At 47.7% G+C, this 20345-nt stretch overlaps 1 protein-coding gene across 1 annotated transcript; it reads left to right on the forward strand.

Moving 5' to 3' along the window:
• Positions 1 to 6981: 6981 nt before the first annotated feature.
• Defb123 (defensin beta 123) lies at positions 6982 to 17675 on the forward strand. The gene is made up of 2 exons (XM_006985493.4): positions 6982 to 7201; positions 17433 to 17675. The coding sequence occupies exons 1-2, from the start codon at positions 7144 to 7146 to the stop codon at positions 17576 to 17578; spliced, it is 204 nt and encodes a 67-aa protein (XP_006985555.1). The 5' UTR covers positions 6982 to 7143; the 3' UTR covers positions 17579 to 17675.
• The last annotated feature ends 2670 nt before the right edge of the window (positions 17676 to 20345 follow it).

Here is a 20345-nt window from a genome sequence, read left to right on the forward strand (position 1 = left end):
GACTTAAGAATCTGTATAAGGATTTAAGTGGTCTCTTAAATTGCAAAGTTCACTGGAATTGGGGGAAGGGCAGAAGGTGTTAACTGCAGTCTGGGCATGCTCCCCATGTGAGGCAGTCCCTGGAGCAGGTTTGAGCTGAACCAGACAGAGTCCACCATCATCAGTTGTTCCTCCCATCTTGTCTGGGGCCTTGAGCTGGCCCAGCCGGAGACCACCACTCCTGTCTCGATATTCTGTTTTGTTGACCACTCTACCTATCTTTATGGCCCAACTGAAGTAACTGGGGTGCGAATGGGGGACTCTTAGTCTCTTCTGACACTAACCCCTGCCTAACCAACATTCTCCCTTCTAGGACCTGGGTCCCTGAACTCCTTCAGGGAATAAATACATTGTAAGGCTCTCATTTCCTCTATGTCCTACCCATTCCTATTGGGTAGACTTAACGGATGTTTGGATAGTCTTGAGTTCATTTACAAGGCTTTTCTTTGTCCTACAAAAGCCTGAAAATTACAGGATGTTCCATTCCAGCAAGCTCTGAGCAACACAATAACTTCCGATGACCTTGGACAGTCAACTGTCTCCTGAGAAAAGGCAGGAGGAGAGCACAGAGCTAAACATCTTTATACACTAATCCTGCGATTACAGCTTGGGAAACAAAGAACTCCCCTGGAGAACCGGGGAAGATAGCAAGTGGTTACTGTCTCCTGCAGGACCAAGGGAAGAAGGAGAAAGAGTCCAGTGGAGCACCTGGACCAGAGACTCGGTGTTGAGTGCCAGGATGGCCGGCTGAGCCCAGCGCTCTTAGCCTCCTTACACTGTGTGTGGATTTGTTCAGATGAGTGAGGGGCCGCTGCCTGCTGCACTGTGCATCAGGAACGGGGACGGATAAGAAACAGGAAATCATCTTCTCTCCCCGCAGAGTGTCTTCCCTTTCAGCGAGAAACAAGGGAACATTATAGCGAGAGAACACTCGACTTTAATGGGCCACCTTCTGACGCTTTCAAATTTTAAGTTGTCTAATGATCTTTATTCATAATAAACCAGGTTGTACTTAATTTCACTTCCTATCGATTTTGAATCAGTTAAGCATGTGGTTTGTCTTTGTTTTTTTGTTTTTAATTTCTCAAAACCTGTTTGTTTTTATGTGAATGCATGTTTTGCTGGAATTTATGTCTGTCTGGGTACCACATGCATGCAGTGCCCTGGAAGGGCTAAAGAGGGTGTTGGATCCCCTGGGGATGCCTAACAGACAGTGGTGAGTCGCTATGTGAATGCTAAGGCTTGAACCTGTGTCTTTTGGAAGAAGAACCAGTGTTCTGACTACTGAGCCACCTCTCCAGTCCCCCCTTAAATACGTAAGTATTAGAGTAGATTTGCCCACAGGAATTGGGACCCAGTTTACAGCCTTTAAAGAGATCAGGGTTGTCCATGAGGAGAGGAAGATCTGCAGCCAGTGGGTAAAGTTCCCTGCCGTTTAAGTCCAGAGCCTCGAGTTTGATCTGAGAACCCACATGAAGGTAGAAGGAGAAAACTGACTCCACAAGGCTGTCCTCTGTCCTTCAGAGGTCCGAAGGCCCAGATCTTAGATCCAGGAAGGCAAAACCAGGCATGGAACACCTCCTCCATCTGGAGTCACCCAGAAGCATAACAGGTACTAAACAAAATCAAGGGGGAGGGGCCCAAGTGTGCCTTGACAAGAGACACATTCAAAGGATGCATGATTCCGGATCCCGCTGGGAGAGGAAGAAAATGAAAGTCATATCAGAAATGTCACCCTCGGCAGTACCCGCAATGGGGAACAGAGATATAAAGAAGAGTGGGGTCTCATGTGACTTCCCCTGAATCCAGTTTGCACTCCTGATCAAGCTCAACCACATCCAGTACTGCAGGGCTCCGGGCAGGAAGAAGAAAGACACCTGAGAGAGGTGTCCATAGTCCTTGGGTCCTCTGGTCAGAGGAAAAAGGAAAGCGGGCATCCTGGGGAGCAGGAGAGATGAGACCAAGGCTTACAGGTAGCCAGAGACGAGAACATGGAGAGAGAGGAGAATGCTTATGCTGGAAATGAGGAGAGCAGAGACGCTGTCGGGTGCTCAGAGGGGAGGGGGTTGAGCACCTAATAAGTGAAGCTCTGTGGTGACATTTTGTTTGTGCTCTAACAAATAAAGCTTGCCTGAAGATCAGAAGGTGGAGCTAGCCATTAGTTAACCATAGAGGTCTGGAGGTCTGTACAGACAGACAGGAAGTACTATGGCTGGGTGGAGAGAGAAATATAAGGTAGGTAGAAACAGGAGCTCACCCCCTTTTTGGTCTGAGGAGTCGGGGAGGTAAGAGGTGACTTTGGCTGCTCCTTGACTTCTCTGATCTTCTGGTATTGTAAAATGAATCTTGGAAGGTCTTATTAATAAAAACAAACCCAGGGCCAGGCATTAGGGTGAACACTGAAAGATCAGAGAGACAGAACAAGCCACAGCTAACCTCACCTCGCCAACTCCTCAGCTGATCTCATTTCCTCAAACTGGAAGCCTCTGTGTCCTCATCCAAATGGATCTCAGCTTAATTGCTGTAAAGACCTAAAAGCTTAATGAGCTGTAGTTTCTGGTTTTCACGCTTTGTATACCTTTCTGCTTCCTGCCATCACTTTCTGGGATTAAAGGCGTGAGTCACCATACCCAGCTGTTTCCAACTATCTCTTATAACAAATTAATCTGCTTCTGTTAATCTATGTCCTGCCACGTGGCTTTTTACCTCTTCTCCATTTCTGTACATCTGACTTGTTCCACATCTCTTGGCATCTCTCTGGTGTAATCCACGCTCCTTAGTTCCTCCTCCTCTTCCTCTCTCCCTGGAAATCCCGCCTACCTCTCTTGCCTAGCTATTGGCCATTCAGCTTTTTATTACACCAATCCCAGTGACACATCTTCTCACAGTGTAAACAAATATTCTGCAACATGGGAACTTCCAGGGAAGGGGTGTGCCCTTCTTGGCAGCCCATCTTACCCAGAATTCAGTCTGTTATAGATTTATAATATGCAAGAATATACACAGGAGTTAAGCGGCCCCTAACATTGCGAAGTTCGCTAGGGGAAAGGGTAACACACTCAGAGGTGTGCTCGGCTAGTCTCAGAGACACTGCTCGATCCAGTCACGTTACAGTGAGGGTAACCATCACAGATGTAGAATGGCTTTGTAATAATAAACTTGAAATGGTGGCCTACTTATTATTTAGGACTGCCATTCAACACACTACAACGGAGTGGTTTGTAAAAATAGATATATTCTTCTCAACTATTCTGGAGGCTACAAGTTCAAAATCAAGATGGCGGCAAGGTTGTGTCCTCCAGAGACAGAGGAAATGCATGTTCTGTGCCTCTCGCCTGGCTTCTTGCTGCTGCTGACCCTTAGCACTCCTCAGCTCATAAAAGCACAGCTTCAGTCTCCACCTCCATTATCACGTAACATTTTCGTGGTTCCTGTCTAAATTGCCTTCTCCTTGTTAAGGACACTAGCCCAGCACAATTTCATGATTTGAGTATTGGCAAGCACCCTGCCAAAAGGATGCAGCAATCTGATGTTTATAATAAAAGGTGTTGCTCTCTATGTATATTCTTTAAAAAAATGTCTCTGGGGTTGGGACTGGGGAGATAGCTCAGGGGTTAAGAGCATATACTGATCATGCACAGGACCCAGGTTCAGATCCCAGCATCCATGTCAGGCAAATCACAACCTTCAGGAACTCCAGCTCTAGGAGATCCAAAGCCCTCTTCTGGCCTCCTCTGGCACTGCACTCATGTGCACAAAGCCACACTCACACATACATGTGTACACTTAATTGGAAAACTAAAATCTTTTTTAAAATTTGTAGGATTACTAATAAAATAATATGCCTGCTAATTGATAGCAGAAAATGATACCCCCTTGCCATTTGGATTTGTTTGGATTCCTGATCAGGTTGAAAGTGGCCTTTTTCACTGTCCATGAACAGGCCATGGTATCTGAGGTGTGCCTGGAGGTGTTCACACAGCATCTTCCTCTGCCCCCTCACCAGGTCCCCTGTTCCTTATAACTGAGAGAAGCTGCGACTTATACCCATCCTGCTTTTTAAAGGTATCAGAACCAAGCACATTAGTACATGAGCCTGTGAGGAGTGGGACCAGTGGTTCTTTTGTCTGGTTGGTTGTTTTGGGTTTTGTTTTTCAAGACAGTGTTTCTCTTCATAGCTTTGGCTGTCCTGGGAGTCACACTACAAACCAGGCTGGCCTTGAACTCATGGAGATCTGTCTGTCTCTGCCTCCCAAGTGCTGGGACTAAAGGTGTGCGCCACCACCTAACTTGGGAGTGTGGCTTCCAAAGTGACACCATGTATTTGGGAGTTGGGATCTAAGGGTTACAGAGACTGGGTGACTGATCCCAAGAATCCGCGGATGAAAATGAGCTTGCCCTGGGTGCTGAAATCCTTGTGTTGCCCATTCATTTACTTTCTATAAATTACTTTTCCACACCTACAGAACCATATAAATTGATGGGTAGATGGACCCCCATGACTCATCTGCTCCAAATCTTTGATGAAACACATTGAAACCCAGAAAAAAGGAAATTTTATGGGGGGGGGGTGTCCAGGGCAAAGAACTTGCCTGAAATGCATGAAGCCCTGGGTTTAGCACTGCAATATATAACCTGATAAATACACACACACACACACACACACACACACACACACACACACACACACACACATATATATTCCAAAATCACATAAGAACTGGAGAGATGGCTCAGCAGTTAGAAATGCATACTGCTGTTGCTAGGGAACTGAGTTCAGTTCCCAGCACCCATGTGGAGGGTGGAGGCGGTTCAACCATCCCCAACTCCAGCTCCAGGGGAATTGATGCCCTCTTCAGGCCTCCAAGTACACTTGCACTCGAATGCACACACACATACACATACACTCACACATAATTAAAAATAAAAATAGGGAGATGGAGAGATGGCTCAGGGGTTAAAAACATTGACTGCTCTTCCAGAGGACCCAGACTCAATTCCCAGCACCCACATGACCGCTCACAACTGTCTGTAACTCCAGTTCCAGGGGATCTGACACCCTCACATAAGCATACATGCAGACAAAACACAAGCCAATGCCCATAAAATTAGATAAGTAAATAAATATATTTTTATAAATAAAAATTAAGTTAGTAGGAAGGCTGAGGGCCTGGCCTCAGTTTCTTGAGTGGTTACCTAGGTTAACACACACAAGGCCCTGGGTTCAATCCTCAGTCAGCCCTTTATAAAGCCAGCCGAGGTAATGAATGCCTCTCATCCCAGCACCCAGGAGGTAGGAGCAGGAGGTCCAGAAGCTCAAGGTCACCTTCAGCTACAATAGAGAGATCAAGGCCAGCGGTGGCTACATGAGACCATGTCTCCAAAATGAGGTGTGGCTGAAGCTGAGAGAGGGTGATGGGGAGTAGATAAGACTGAGACATTATGTTCATGAAATGCAAAACTCCTTCACATACCCAGGCACTGTAAGCGGTTTAAGAACTCTCAGAAAGAAAAGGACCCGATAAATACATTCTCCCTAAAACATTCCACTTTGTGGTATTTTGTAGCACATTGCTGGCAGGTACCAGCCCTGTCTAGGATGAAATTCCACTTAGCTTCCTTCTCTCTCTGGACTTGAGTGAGGAGTTTGCAGCCAACTTTTAAAATTTTAACACTCTCTGGTGACAGCAGCTAATCAGAAGCGCTAACCACTGTGCTCTGAAAATTGTCACCGGTGATTGGTGGTAAGGACAAGGGGCAGGTTTCGGCAGGTCCTCGTTGTTTCCTGTTTGGTAACAGTTCTCCTTCCCCACTTCCGGCCCTGCTGACCAAAGTAACCCCAGAAACCAGGTTCGCTGCTAACCACTTCTCTGTGGCTGCCACCAACAGGCATCAGCAGCCCAGGAGCCCAGAATCTCCCCAGAGTCCCGCACCTTCCCCTGGCAGTCCTGGGGGGCTTCAAGCCTTGGCCTGTCACCCCTGGAAATTAACTCATACCCTCTGTATCTCATCAAGTCTCTGCTTTTCCAGAGCCTCGAACCCCTACCCTGAGACTAATTTTACCACAGATTCCTTATTCCGGGATGCTGACAGTGGTTCTCCTCTGATTGAAACTTCACAGGAAGTAAGAGGCGGCAGGGCACCGTGGCAGAGTTGTGGGCCTGGTCACTGGGTCCCCTCCCAGGGCCATCTCTTACTCTCTTCCTTGTAGAAAGTTCCTGAAGGAATTACTTAGCGTCTAGGACCGCGCGCTTTCATTTACCTTTGTGTAAATCTTCGGCAGCCCACGCAGTGTTTCCCATCCCCACTGATGGTTCAGTTCACTATCTTACCGTGTAAGCTCTAATGCATTCCTTGATTCTCCCGACCTCTCTATCAGGAGGGTCCGGTCAGGAAGTGGAACTCACGTAAATAGTAGAGACAGATAGTTAACGGAGGGAACTGCTTACTTTTGCTGGAAGGCTGAAAACTAAGGACCCTGAAGAAAGGATTACTAACTGCAGGAACGGCCACCTTAGGGAGCTAAAGAAACTGGAATCAATGTTCAGACCAGGGCGCTGGGAACGTCTGTTCTTGAATCCCTGAGGAAGGGGCTCAGCTCTGAGTCCAGAACAACCCTGTGCTTGGATGGTGCTCTGAGTGGCATTGCGTGCCCCACCCCGAGGTTGGGGGGAGGGTGTTCCTCTTGTGTCTATCTACTCTTGAACAGACCTTGCCCTGCCTGGAACCCCATTTCCTCTTCTCTGCCAGTGTCCTTGGTAACCACTGATGTGTGCTCTGTGGCATTCGTGTGCGTGGCGCCCCCTTGTGGTGCCTTGGATAAGGCCGTGTGAAGCTGGCGGGGAAGGGCTGTGCTGTGTGGCCTTGAACCCTGGCTGTCCTCACCCTCCTGATCCAAAAGACAAAGGGATGCTGTGGACTCGGTGGGTGTGGCTCCACACTGGAGACCCGGGGTGCAGGGCTGTTCCTGTGGGCTGCTCCTGAAGATCCGAGGGACTTCCGCTAGAGAGACTCAGCCGCCCCAGCTCGCCGCTAACTTTGGCACCGCTTTGGACTCGAAGCTTTGCTTTGGACTCGAAGCTTCGCCTTGAGCCTTCTAGCACCATGAAGCTCCTGCTGTTGACCTTGGCCGTACTGCTGCTCTTGTCCCAGCTCACTCCAGGTAATGTAGATCTCCTCAGGGAAGGGGCCAGAGAGGGAGACCCTGGCCTTGTCCGTGAACACCCCGGGGCAAGGAGGACCAGCTTCCTAGGGCTGCGGAGATGTCATGGACTTGCCAGGTGCCGGAACTTAGGTACCAACAACATCCTGAGTATCTCATTCATCACCCACTCCATGCTCAGCTCTACCAAGCTGGGCCAAGGGCCAGTGTGGGGGCAGAAGTAGCCAGAGAGGAGAAGGCAACAGCAGATCTCTTGCGAAATAGTCCCCAACATGTTCTAAGCTTAGGAAAAGCCACAGCCACCTTAATGGGAACGAGGATCTCAAGTCTGCAGCTCCTCTCTCTGTACCATACTTTGTGCTGGAGCTAGGATTATGGAAGCAAGTGGTGTGGCCCTCGGACACGGTTAATCGCATTATACCCAAAGCCGTGACAAAGGGAAGTCAGGGAACTGGGTACACATGAGCAGGGCCCAGCTAGCCTGAGGTGAGTAGAGTCCTGAGACGTGACTTGAAATTAGGCAGGGGAAGGAAGAGATGAGACAGAAGGGTGCGGGATAAGCATAAGTGAGCATCCCCAGCTGGGAGAGCGCATGCCACCTGTGGGGACCTAGTCCAAAGCACAGGGGTGATCGATGGGAGCCACTGGTGAGGAAGCAGCCTGAAGTTGCCTGGGATGCCAGGTGAGGGCCATGGGAGAGCTTAGCTGGAGGCCACCCCTATCCTCCCTACCCCCCCACAGCTACCTGCCCCCTCCACTCACCTGGCAGAGCTTCTGTCCACCCCAGACTGTTGAACTTTCCCGAATCAGAACATGCTATTTTTCTTTTTTTTTTCTTTTTTTTTTAATTTGTTTTATTAAGTATACAGTGTTCTGTTTGCATGTACCCCTGCAGGCCAGAAGGGGGCACCAGATCTCACTACAGATGGTTGTGAGCCACCATGTGGGTGCTGGGAATTGAACTCAGGACCTCTGGAAGAGCAGTCAGTGCTCTTAACCTCTGAGCCATCTCTCCAGCCCCCGTACTATTTTTCTAAACAAGCTGACTTCAGTTCCCTCCTGAGACCCTGAAACACCCTCATCTAAGAGAGAAAGAAAAGCCAAGCACCCAAGTTGGCAAATGGCTCACCATGGTCTGACCACTCATGGTTCAGAGGTTCCTTTGCTCCTTTCTCTAATGGCTGTGACTACGTCCTGTGTGTCGTCATAGCAGGTGTGCAAGCACTAACATCTGGGGCTGCTTCTCAGGTGATGGAGTGCTTGCCCAGCACACAGAAAGCCCTGGGTTTGATTCCCAGCACCACATAAACTGGGTGTGGTGGTGCAGAATTGTAATCCTAGGACCTGGGAGTTAGCTTCTCATTGTCTGTAATTCATCTGAACGTCCATTCTGGAAGCGGTGGGGACCTTGCTTTCTCCTGGAGGACCCAAAGAAGCTAAAACAATATCGGAAGCGTGGCGTGTAGAAGGTTCAGGGCGGTGCCGCCCAGGAAATGGGCTGCTGTGGCTCTGGGGAACTGATGGTGTGGGTAGGCACACCTCTAGGTGTTCACACCCCCCTTGCTGCCTTCTCCACGGGGCATGCTCTTTACAACTCTCTCCACTCCTCACCTTTCCCTGCCTCCACCACACAAGAGAATGTGGGGGCTTCCTGGAAGGATGTTATGCCACAGGAGAGAGAGGGGAATGTTAATGTTGTGCCCAGATCGTAACCCCCAGAGAGACTACCAAGGACGAGCATGCCAGAATGCAAAAGCAAGGTTTATCTGTTACAAGTCATGACAGGGAACTCAACTCAAGCCATCTCAAGTGAGGCAGAGAAGAGTTACTCTTTCTTGGGGAAGTTAGTTTTTATAGGCAAAACCCATAAAATTTCTTAGAGGGGAGGGGGTTAGTACGGGTCCATCCTTGATTGGTCCAGTTTTTCCTGGGCCTGGACTTTATCTTATTCTAGCTTATCTGTTTGCCCTGTCAGGAGTTTTACAACTCATCTCCGGGGTCTGGTCATGTTATCTCTGGAGAGGGGCATCTCGCGGTTAATTGGTTACCATCAGACATCCTGACTCTGCTCTTTTGTTCATGGGGCTGGCGCCATCATTTCTGGAGACTTGAAACTGGCCTGGGTCTATCTATATTGAGATATCTTTGTCTAAGGCCCCCTTTTTGAGACAATAGAGTGAGGGTCTTGTTGTCCCTAGATGCATCCCCAAAGCCACCACTGAAGACTTTAGGTACAGAATGCAAAAGGAAGGTGTTTTCTAAGTTTACAAGCCTCCAGGGAGGCTCTTCCAAATCTCTCACTCACAGCAGGGAGGTTGGAAGGAGCGCTCACCTTTCTTTGTGAGGCTAGTTCTTAAAGGCACAGACCATATAATTTATTTTAACCCGCCTCCCTTTTTAGTCTTTTGGTCGAATATCCTGACTGTTTTCCAAAGTCCCTGTAGCAGATACAGCCACCTGGGGAAAAGGGGTCTAAGTTCTTATCTACACTTAGGAATCCTGGTTTAAGCTTCTCTTTGTCTGTAGGGGATAGAGTGGGGGGTTTTACTGAGGTATCACAGTTAAGCCACTTCTCTCCGCTGTTTCTCAAACCCTACTGAGGGTCTGATGAGGTGAAAAAGCTAAGCTTTTCCCTAAAGACCTAGCAACTGCCAGAATCATCTGCGCTGCTTCGGAATCATCTTGGGTGTTTCCAGCAGATCCTCTCTCCCTGCAGCGATACCTCTGCTCATCCCCACTCCCCAAATGTCCCTTAGCCAGCAGGCCTCTGGCGGCAGAACGGTAGACAGTGTCCCTAGGATGTCAATGAGCCTCATCAGGCCCACAGGGCTAGTGGGGTTTCTCAGGCAGCCTGGTCCGCCGCTGCTGCTGCCGCCACCGCTGCTGCCGCCACCGCCGCCGCCGCTGCTGGAAGGGAATTTAAACTCCTAAGTCACCAGGAAGTTATTAGAAGAGTTTCTCTTCCACTTCCTGTCGTGAGTTTTGATGGTAGGAGGCCTTGAGTGAAAGCCATCAATACTCCGGTCACACTCAGCCTTCATCTCCTTTAGCTCACAGGGAGGTGGCTTTGAGTAAACACACCCGGCTTTACCCAGTCCTGGACTTCCCTTGGTAAATTCTGGTTCTTGAAATTATGGTCTGGCTACGACCTGAAACAACTCTTTCTCATTTAAGCTGACGATGTCATCCTAACTGTTGTTTATCAGTGCCTCAAGGGACAGAAATTCCACTCTGTTCCATTTTTTAACAGTCAAAGGGTCTCATGATGAAAGGAGGCTGAAATGTACATCACTTAAAAATGTTTAAAACAGAGTTAGTGAGATGACTCTGGGTCAAGGCACTTGCTGTCAAGACTGACAGCCTGAGCTTAAGTGCCAAGACCCTCCTGATAGGAGAGGACTGGCTCCTGTAAGTTGTCCTTGGCATGTGTGAGCAATAAATACATGAATAAATGTGATTTTAAAATTTAGCTTAAGGGCTAGAGGGATGCTTCCATGGGTAGGACACTTCCTGTGCAAGCAAGAGGACCTGAGTTTGAATTTCCAGTTCTCACATAAAGAATCAGGGCTGCACATAACCCCAGTGTTAGGAGGTGGAGACAGACAGATCCAAGAACTCACTAGCCAGCCAGGCCAGCCAAATGGTGAATTTCCAACTCAGAGAGACCCCATCTCAATGTAACAAGGTGGAGAGTGATAGAGGAGAACACCCCATGTCCTTCTCTAGGCTCTGTGTTCAACACACACACACACACACACACACACACACACACACACGCACACACATCCTATACATACACACACATCCATACCCATACACACACACACACCCATACACACACATACACCCATGCACACATACATACATACACACATATACCCATATACACACACCCATACCCATACACACACACACACACACATATCCTACACACACACACACACACCCATACACACACATACACCCATGCACACATACATACATACACACATATACCCATATACACACACCCATACCCATACACACACACACACATATCCTACACATACACACACATCCATACCCATACACACACACATACACCCATGCACACATACATACATACACACATATACCCATATACACACACCCATACCCATACACACACACACACACACACACACACACACACACACACACACACACTGGGTCATCTTAACATGCTTGAACTAAAGTTTGAGATCTCATGGCAGCTCACAGCCTTCTGCAACTCTAGTTCCCAAGGATCAACATCTCTTCTGGCCTCTGTAGTCACTGTGCCCATGTGGTACTCAGACCTACATGCGGACAATAACACTCATACACATAAAATACAAATAAATCTTTAAAAATGAGATCTTATTTTTAATGAGATTTCCCTTCTCTTTGTTGTAAAATAAGACAGAATCGTGGATATAGAAAACAAAAACACTGCTTAGCAAACGTTGCCAAGTACAGGCCCTTTAGTACCACACAGCTCAGTCAGCTGGGACCCAAACCCTTCCCCCACACTCCCACTTCCTTCCCTAAGGGTCCTCAGTTCATTTCTTCATGAAACACTCATTACCAAGGTTACATCCCTAGACACCCTTTTGTTTGTTTGTTTGTTGTTTTTTTTTTTTTTTTTGAGACTGGATCTCACTGTGTAGCCCTGACTGACAGACATCCTATTTTTAAAATATACCTTTTAATACTTCTCTGACCTTCATCCTTCTGTCTTTACAAGTCCTCTTGAAATAACTGGTCACTGACAATGAGTATTTTCTAATTACACACATAGCGTAGAATTTACAGTATTCTTCTGATGTGTAGCCCTGGCTGGCCTGGAACTCACTATGTAGCCCAGGCTGCCCTCAAACTCGGAGAGATCTACCTGCCTCTGCCTCCTGAGTGCTGCTACCACACCTGGCTACTCTTATTGAACTCAGTTGTCCCATCCTTGGTGAAGGGAGGCTTCTTGATTCATGAGCTTTATTTTAAATATCCTAGGAACTGTGGTAATCTCCTTGTGTGACGTCCATCCGTCTTTATGAAGACTCCCCACACAGCCTTGCAATCCCACCACGTTAGACAGGTTATTCTGCTGCAAAGGACACTCACACCCAAGGGTCTCTGGGGTCGGCAACAACTCACCCAACAAAGAACGTTCTCAACCTGTGGGCCGTGACTTCTTCAGGATCAGATATCAGATATTTACATTACAATTCATAGCAGTAGCAAAATTACAGCTATGAAGTAGCAATGAAATAATTTTATGGTTGGGGCGTGACCACAACATGAGGAACTGTATTAAAGGGTCGCAGCATTTGGAAGGTCAAGAACCACCGACTCTAGAGGAAGAGAGGAAGGGTGGGGTTTAAGCATACATGAACGATGCTTGGGAGGTCCCAAGCAAGGCTGGACCACAGGCACTAGGTAAAGGGCTGACATCAGGCCCAGGCTGAGAACCAACTCAAGGCTGAATTTCTGAGGAAAGCACAAAATAAAGATGGAGAGGAAGCCAGGTATGGTGACACACACCTTGTGGTCCCAGCACTTGGGAGAAGAAGCAGTTCAAGGTCAGCACCCACCCTGCCCTCTCCACCCCTCCACCTCCCCACCCCCGCAAACCCCCTGCATCCCTGGCCAAAAAAAAAAAAAAAAAAAAGAGAGAGAGAGAGAGAGAGAGAGAGAGAGAGAGAGAGAGAGAGAGAGAGAGGGAAAAGAAGAGCAGGAGAGCAAGAATGAGAACTTTGTACTTCTCATCTGCTCCTCGGCACCCAGTAGAGCTCAAAGCTGCTTTTCTGTACTGGGAAACCTGATTCCTTGGGCGAAGTATGGGATGTTCCATCCTTGGGGCCAGAATTTCAGATACAAAGTGTCAGTCACTGTCTTGATTTCTGAAAACCAGGTTTCTCAGCATTTTGACCCTTTGTTCATGAACAAAGGGGTCTGGTGAGTTCACACTCATGTGACAGGAGGTTGTAGACTGCTCTTGCCCAGTCCCTGCATCTATCTTGAGTAGGCTCCAAGGTTGACAACAGACATCTGTATCTTCTTGGTCTGCCTTCGATGCTCACAGGCCAATTCACAGAGAGTACAGGAACCTTAAAACAGTGAGCATCCCAATTCCCCCCACCAGCCTTTACATCTACACAGGCTGTCAACCCAGAATGCATTGCTTTCACGTCCCTTTAACTTACGGCCGTTGCCTTTGCTGCACTAGGAATTGTATCCTGGGCCTTATATGTACCCAACACTGCTGTCCCTCTGAACAGCGTCTCCAGCCCTTACCAATTACCTTTTTTCCTTTCATTAATTTTTTAAATTAGAGTATAAAATAATGGGTTTGTTCTGACATCTTCGCATGTGTGTATCATTGTGCTTTGCTTGTACCCACCCACTTCCTGAGGTGATGTAAACAAGTGTGTACTCATTCCAAATAGAGCACTAGCAAGACACCGAAGTTATTCCACCGAAGCCTAGCTTGGGGGGGACCAAGCAGTTTACTGGGCTTACATTATAGGAGCATGAGTGAGGGGTTACATACAGGAACATAGGTGACCCCCAAACAGGTGCACTGCCGATGTCTCCTGCCAGCATGGATAATGACGTTCCTGTAGCTGCACAGGCGGAGACCCTGCCTCAGTTAGCCTTCCTGCTCAATACTCCAGTGGCTCCTGAGACAACATGCACCTGGGGCGGAATTCCTCACAGCTGGGAGAGTGCGCTGGAGGAAGGGAAAGGCTAGTGACCGCCCCAACCCCTCCCTCTATGAGGGACCTTCCATAGGCCCAGCCTGGAGGGTCTCCGGCAGGTAGTCGCGGCTGCTCTCATTAGGATGGTAATGGTGGGCCTGGAGAGATAGCTCAGTGGTTAAGAGCACTTGCTGCTCTTCCAAAGGACCTGGGTTGGATTCCCAGCACCCACATGGTAGCTCTCAATCTTTTGTTACTCCAGTTCCTGGGAATCCTGTGCTCTCTTGGGTACTGCACACATGTGGTTCACATACATACATGCAGGCAAAGCTCTCATAGACATAGAATAAAAATAAATAAACTGTATATATGGTAATGGCACAGGTTTACAGTGACAACCACTTACACACACCTGATTTCCAGTGGTCAGTTCCTGGGAAGGCCTGTACCTCCGTCTGTTTATGCTGCCTGGTAGATGGAATACTGTGATTGCTGGGCCCCGTCACACGCTGGTCCTTGCTGTGGGCCATGGGTCCATGATCTGAAAAAGAGATCCAGAAATACTTCCTGGAAAAAGAAAAAGTCAAACACCATCTACTTAAGAGGAGAGTGGGCGGGGTGTGGGGTGGGGTGGGGTTCAGGGCGTAGCTCTCTTCAGCGATGACACTACTAGAACAGTGAACCCCAAAGACTCTAATTTCCTCAGTCACCTCTGGGCTGAAGCCCTGGGGCCACCACTGGAGCTTGCCTCCCCAGAAGAGATTCCGTGACACCACAACCTCACCCTTTCAGGTTTTTTTTCTTCATCCTTAATGATTGCCTCCCTGAAAGAGATCCCACACCATTCTGACTGCTTATCTCAGAACGCATGGGGATACCTAGGCGGCTGTTGAATCTTTTCTATGAAATTGTAACATCCACACAGGAAAGGGAGAAAGGAGGCGTCTTTGTTGACCCAGTTCAGTCAAACTATAAATAAATATATTTTCCTTAAGGAAGAAAATACAGTAATGGCTGCTATTCTCAGAGAACAGCATGCCACAGCACACACAGCCTCATACCCCGCCCCACCCTCTCTGGTCCCCAACCGCTCCTGCTGGTCTCCTTCCTACTCCCCAATAACCCCTTCCACTTCCATAGCTACATGTGTATACCACGGCAGGTGTGGGCATCGGAGGATAACTTTTGGGAGTCATATCAGGAAACTGAGGTTTCTGGTTACTTGTGATTTTGTCAACTTGAGATTCTCCGGATGCCATTTCTTCACACACACTTCTTGTCTCTCCCTCACGTTCCTTTGGTTCTTCAACTGCTGACATGGTGATCTGCTATTATCATTCCACAGTGGGCGAGGCTTTATTCTTTCTCTGTACTTCATTTTGAATAGTTTTTGTTTTGTGTCTCCAAGTTCACTTATCTTCTTAAAAAGGCTTTTTTAATTTTATGTATGTATGTATTTAGTCTCGTATAGCCCAGGCAGCCTTGGAAATCACTATATAGCTGAGACTTCCAGTCTCCACCTCCCGGGGGCTGGAATGATACCTGTGTACTGCACCGGCTGACCGAGTTTCTGTACTTGTTTGAATCTTATGTGTATTTTACCTCCGTGTATGTCTGTGCGCCATATGCGTACCTAGTGTTTGCAGAGACCTGAGGAGGCCGTTGGATGCCCTGGAATTGAAGTTACAGTTGGTTGTGAGCTGCCATGTGGGTGCTGGGAACTGAACCTGGGTCCTCTGACAGAGCAGGAAGTGCTCTTAACCTCTGAGCCATGCTCCTGGCCCCTAAATGCTGCAGGCTTTACAAAGCCTTTCTGCTCTGGCTGGCGAGTGCACAGAACATTCCCGGTTCTGAGGGCGGGTCTGCCTACCTCTCTTCGGTGATTCTTTCCAAGGCTTCGGCTGTTTCCTCATCCATGTGTTCAGATGAGCGTTCAAAGACAAGAGGGGCTCCTCTGGAGACCTGCCCAGTGTGGGCACGTGTTGTTTGCTCTTTTCTTTTCTCGCTCCTCTCAGCCCCATCTGAAGTTCTTAATGCTGATTAAATAGCTGCTGTTAGTTTTTAATTATTTTTTATTAAATTTTTAGCTGGCCTATGAAGTACCGAGTCTCACTGTGGCGCTTTCACGCATATGTATCATGTTTGTGTCTCTCCTCCCACTTTATGCCCTGTTTTCTCCTCTGCCCTCCGGTTGCTCCTCTTCCTCCCCACATAGTCCTCCCTTCTGCTTTTATGTCTATATATTCCACGACCCTCTTCTGTCCCCATTCCCATCTCTAGACATCTCTTTTCACAGTCCCCTTTCTACCTTCACGGCATGTATATCTGCATGTGTACATTTAATACTTTCATGGCGTATATCTGCATGTATATGTTTAATACTTTCATGGCATGCATCTCTGCATGTATACATTTAAGTCTGGATTCCATACATGAAAGAGGCAATGAGTCCATATAAGATAATAATCTCCAGCTCCATCCATTTTCCTGAACATCATGACTTCATTCTTCTTACCGCTGACTATAATCCGCTGTGCCTATGGACCTCACTGGCTTTACTCATCTGTTGACGTACACCTAGGCTTGTTCCCTATCTTGGTGATAGTGAATGGTGCAGCATGGACACAGATATGCAAGCATCTCTGATGGCACAGTCTGCTATTGAGGCCCCAAGCATATTCAGGAATGGCACATCTGGGTGCTATGGTCGTTCCAGTTTCAGCCCACTGAGGAGCCTCTTAACTGGTTTCCATAATGGCTGTACAGGTTTGCATTCCCACCAGCAGTGAACAGGGGGTCCTTATGCCTCACATCCTTGCAAGTGTTTCTTGCCGTTTCTTTTCTTGGTGACAGATGGGAATGTTGCTCCCCTTCCGTGCTCTAAGGGGACACCCAGAGAGGACAAGGCTAACCCTGAGGGTGTAGAAGCTGGGATGCTATGTCCTCTCTTCAAAGGCTTCCCTTTCCCCTCTCCACGTGTGGAACTCATTCAGGCTTGTCAAGAGGAAACCTGTGGTTCAAATAGAGCTTAAAGACTTCATTCATCCAAAGGACACAAGGCATCTATAACCCAAGCAGAAGTGCCACACCTCATAGAGAAATGGGTAGGGGGCCTTTGCCTTGTCCAGGCAGCCAGCGCTGGCACCCCTGCACAGCCTCCGGATGGACATCATTCCTCTCGGCCCCCTTCTTCGAGAGCAGCAGTTTGGTGCAGCCGCATCCTCCTGGGACGGCCAGAACTGTTGCCTCTCTCTTGGTGTGTTGCTGTTTCTTTCTTGGGTTGGAGTTTTCTAGACAAAGTTTCAATTAGCCCAGGCCTTAAAAACAGATTTTCAAAGGTCCATCATTTGTCCTTTAGTCTAGATTCACAGTCAAAGAAAGGTAGAAAAAAAAAAGGGGGTCAGGAAAAGTAACAGTAGTGGGAGGGCCCAAGGGGAGGCGGAGAGCCTCTCACACCTGTGCCGCCCCCCCTCCCCGGGTTGGGGCCACCCTCCTCTTAGGACGACACGACCTCCTTTCTCTCTTCCCTGTACCAGGTGATGCTCAGAAATGCTGGAACCTCCACGGCAAGTGCCGCCACCGATGCTCCAGGAAGGAGAGTGTCTATGTCTACTGCACAAACGGGAAGATGTGCTGCGTGAAGCCCAAGTACCAGCCGAAGCCAAAGCCCTGGATATTTTAAGTGCCCGGAAGCCTGAAGCCTGGAGGACGCAGCTGGCAGAGTTGTCCTAGGTTGAGCTCATGGATTCTGAGCTCAGTCAATAAATGCACCTGGCTGACCCCTGTGTGGCCTGTTCATCTACACTAGCAATTTTCAGGTATGGGAAGTCAAAACTATAATAATCACCATCACAATAACAATGTGACATCCCTATCTCTCATGGGGGGAATAGTGGGATTTTCTCAAGCCCAGGAGGCATAGGATGAAACAACTATTGGGCAGCTAACAGAAATGTGCCTACGTACACTTGTGTTTCTAGAATTGTTTAGGTAGAAGACTTAAGACATACTCATTTTCAGAGGTTGACTCAGTCAGTTCCCAATAATCCCACTGCCCTCATACAAATGATCTTATTTTAATTATCTTGATAATATTAACCCCTGTAACCTCAAAATCATTATTTTTAAATCCTGAGCCCTTCCTTGGATAAGACAGAAGTATACTCTATTGCCTTGATTTGCAGAAGTATATTAATAAGCATATTCAACTGCCTAATAGAAGAAACTATGCCAGTCCCAAGAAGATATGTCTATACAGTATTTTAAATGCTGTCTTAGTTAGGGTTCCTATTGCTGTGATGAAACACCATGACCAAAGAGCAAGTGGGGGAGGAAAGGGTTCATTCTGTTTACACTTCCACATCACAGTTCATCATCAAAGGAAGTCAGGACAGGAGCTCAAGCAGGGAAGAAACCTGCAGGCAGGAGCTGATGCAGAGGCTGTGGAGGGGAGCTGCTTACTGGCTTGCTCAGCCTGCTTTCTTATAGAGCCCAAGACCACCGGTCCAGGGATGGCACCACCAGTGATGGGCTGGGCCCTCCCCCACTGCTCACTAATTGAGAAAATGCCTTACAGACAGATCTTATGGAGGCATTTTCTCAGTTGAGGTTCCCTCCTTCCAGATGACTCTAGCTGTGTCAAGCTGACATAAAACTATCCAGCACAGATGCCATTTATAACACATGCACAACCTAAAAATTATAAGATGTGGGGGTACAGCTCAGTGGAAGAGTGCTTGCCTAGCAAGAGGCCCTAGGTCCAATCCTCCACACCACATAAAAAAAATTATGGGTGTGCATACATACATTTATAAGACAGACACAAAGGGAAAAAAAACGTGATCCATAATAATAATAATAATAATAAAAACTAAACAGAAGTCGATTCCAGGCACACTTCCTAGAATTAGCAGACAACTTCAAAGGAACTATCATATTTAGGAAAGGAGAATAAAAGATTGATAAAATGGATGAAAGGATGGAGAATCTAAACGAATGCATCAAACCAGGCACAGGGTGTACATCTGTAATCTTAGCAGCTGGGAAGTGTTAGCAGGAGGGTCAGGAGTTCAAGGTCAGCTATGTTGTCAATGTAAGGCCAGCCTAGACCATACAAGAACTTGGGAGGCTGAAGGGGTGGGGGAATCAAGAGTTTGGAACCAGTCTGAGACAAACCTGGGCTACAGAATAAGACAATAATAATCATAATAATTAAAATAATCTAATACATTTTAAAGTGGCCACTCTTCTATTGCTACATTACAGACTTGACCTAAAACATAGCATCATAAAATAGCCACTGGGTGCTATTGCTCGTAGCTGAGCAGTTCTTCTGGCGTCCCCATGTGAGTCTCCCATGTGAGTGCATCGTCTTCCTTTGCTTCTTCCACGTGACTAGGCCCCAATAGACAGCATTTATCAGACTTCTGCTGCATTTGCTAAAGTCCTGTTGAATAGGGGGAGCTATGACTCACTGGGGATTGCCATGTATTGATACATCATCCTCAAATGGAACCCCAAAGATAAATTAGACATTCTAAACCAGATCACAGTCTAAAGGCCTGCAGCAGACATGCTTAAGAGCACACTGGATGTGCAACAGAAGAATTAGTGACAGACCAATAGAAAATACACAAATTAGGAAAGAAAGAAGGGAATGAAAGTACGCACAATCAAGCAATCGTATATTTAAGCACAGCCCCGAAAGAAGAGATAATAGGGGAAAGAAAGATGTTCTGAAAAGATAACTAAGAGAACGACGTCAACCTACTGATTGATCTAGAGTTCAGTGAACTGCAAAGCAGCAAGACAGTGAAAACCCAGCACAAGCTTGTCTTAGTGCAACACAACAGTGAAAACCAACACAAGCTTGTCATAGTGAAACCCAATGGTGAAAACCCAGCACAAGCTTGTCATAGTGAAACCCAATGGTGAAAACCCAGCACAAGCTTGTCATAGTGAAACACAAGCTTCAGTCTGTCTCAAACCACCAGGTGGACAGCTCCTGAGGAATGACACCTGGGGGTGACCTCTGACCTCCACAGGTATGTACACATTCATGCGCCTGCACATACCTCTGCACACACACACACACACACACACACACACACACACACAGAAAATGAAGATCAAAGTAGCATCGATTCTCACGTCCCGTGCAGCTGGTCCTGGAACTCTGACTAGGGGTGTGAAGGAAAGAACAGACACACAGACACACAGACACACATAGAGAAGAGCTGGGGTCAAGTGTGCTCTACTGGAGCTGCAATTACTGCCATCGTGTTTGGTGTGCGCACAGCGGGAGGGCCTGCTGCTCTCAGAGAAGGTCTCTGCGGGCCGGCAGTCTCGGGCTGTAAACATCCAGCAGAAGGAAGCAGCAGTTGCTCGTTTTTGCACACACTGATCAGTTGTAAACACTTGTACTCGACCAGAGGGAGAAGGCTTTGCCA

Source organism: Peromyscus maniculatus, chromosome 4 (assembly GCF_049852395.1).
Source record: "Peromyscus maniculatus bairdii isolate BWxNUB_F1_BW_parent chromosome 4, HU_Pman_BW_mat_3.1, whole genome shotgun sequence".
NCBI classification, from domain to species: domain Eukaryota; kingdom Metazoa; phylum Chordata; class Mammalia; order Rodentia; family Cricetidae; genus Peromyscus; species Peromyscus maniculatus.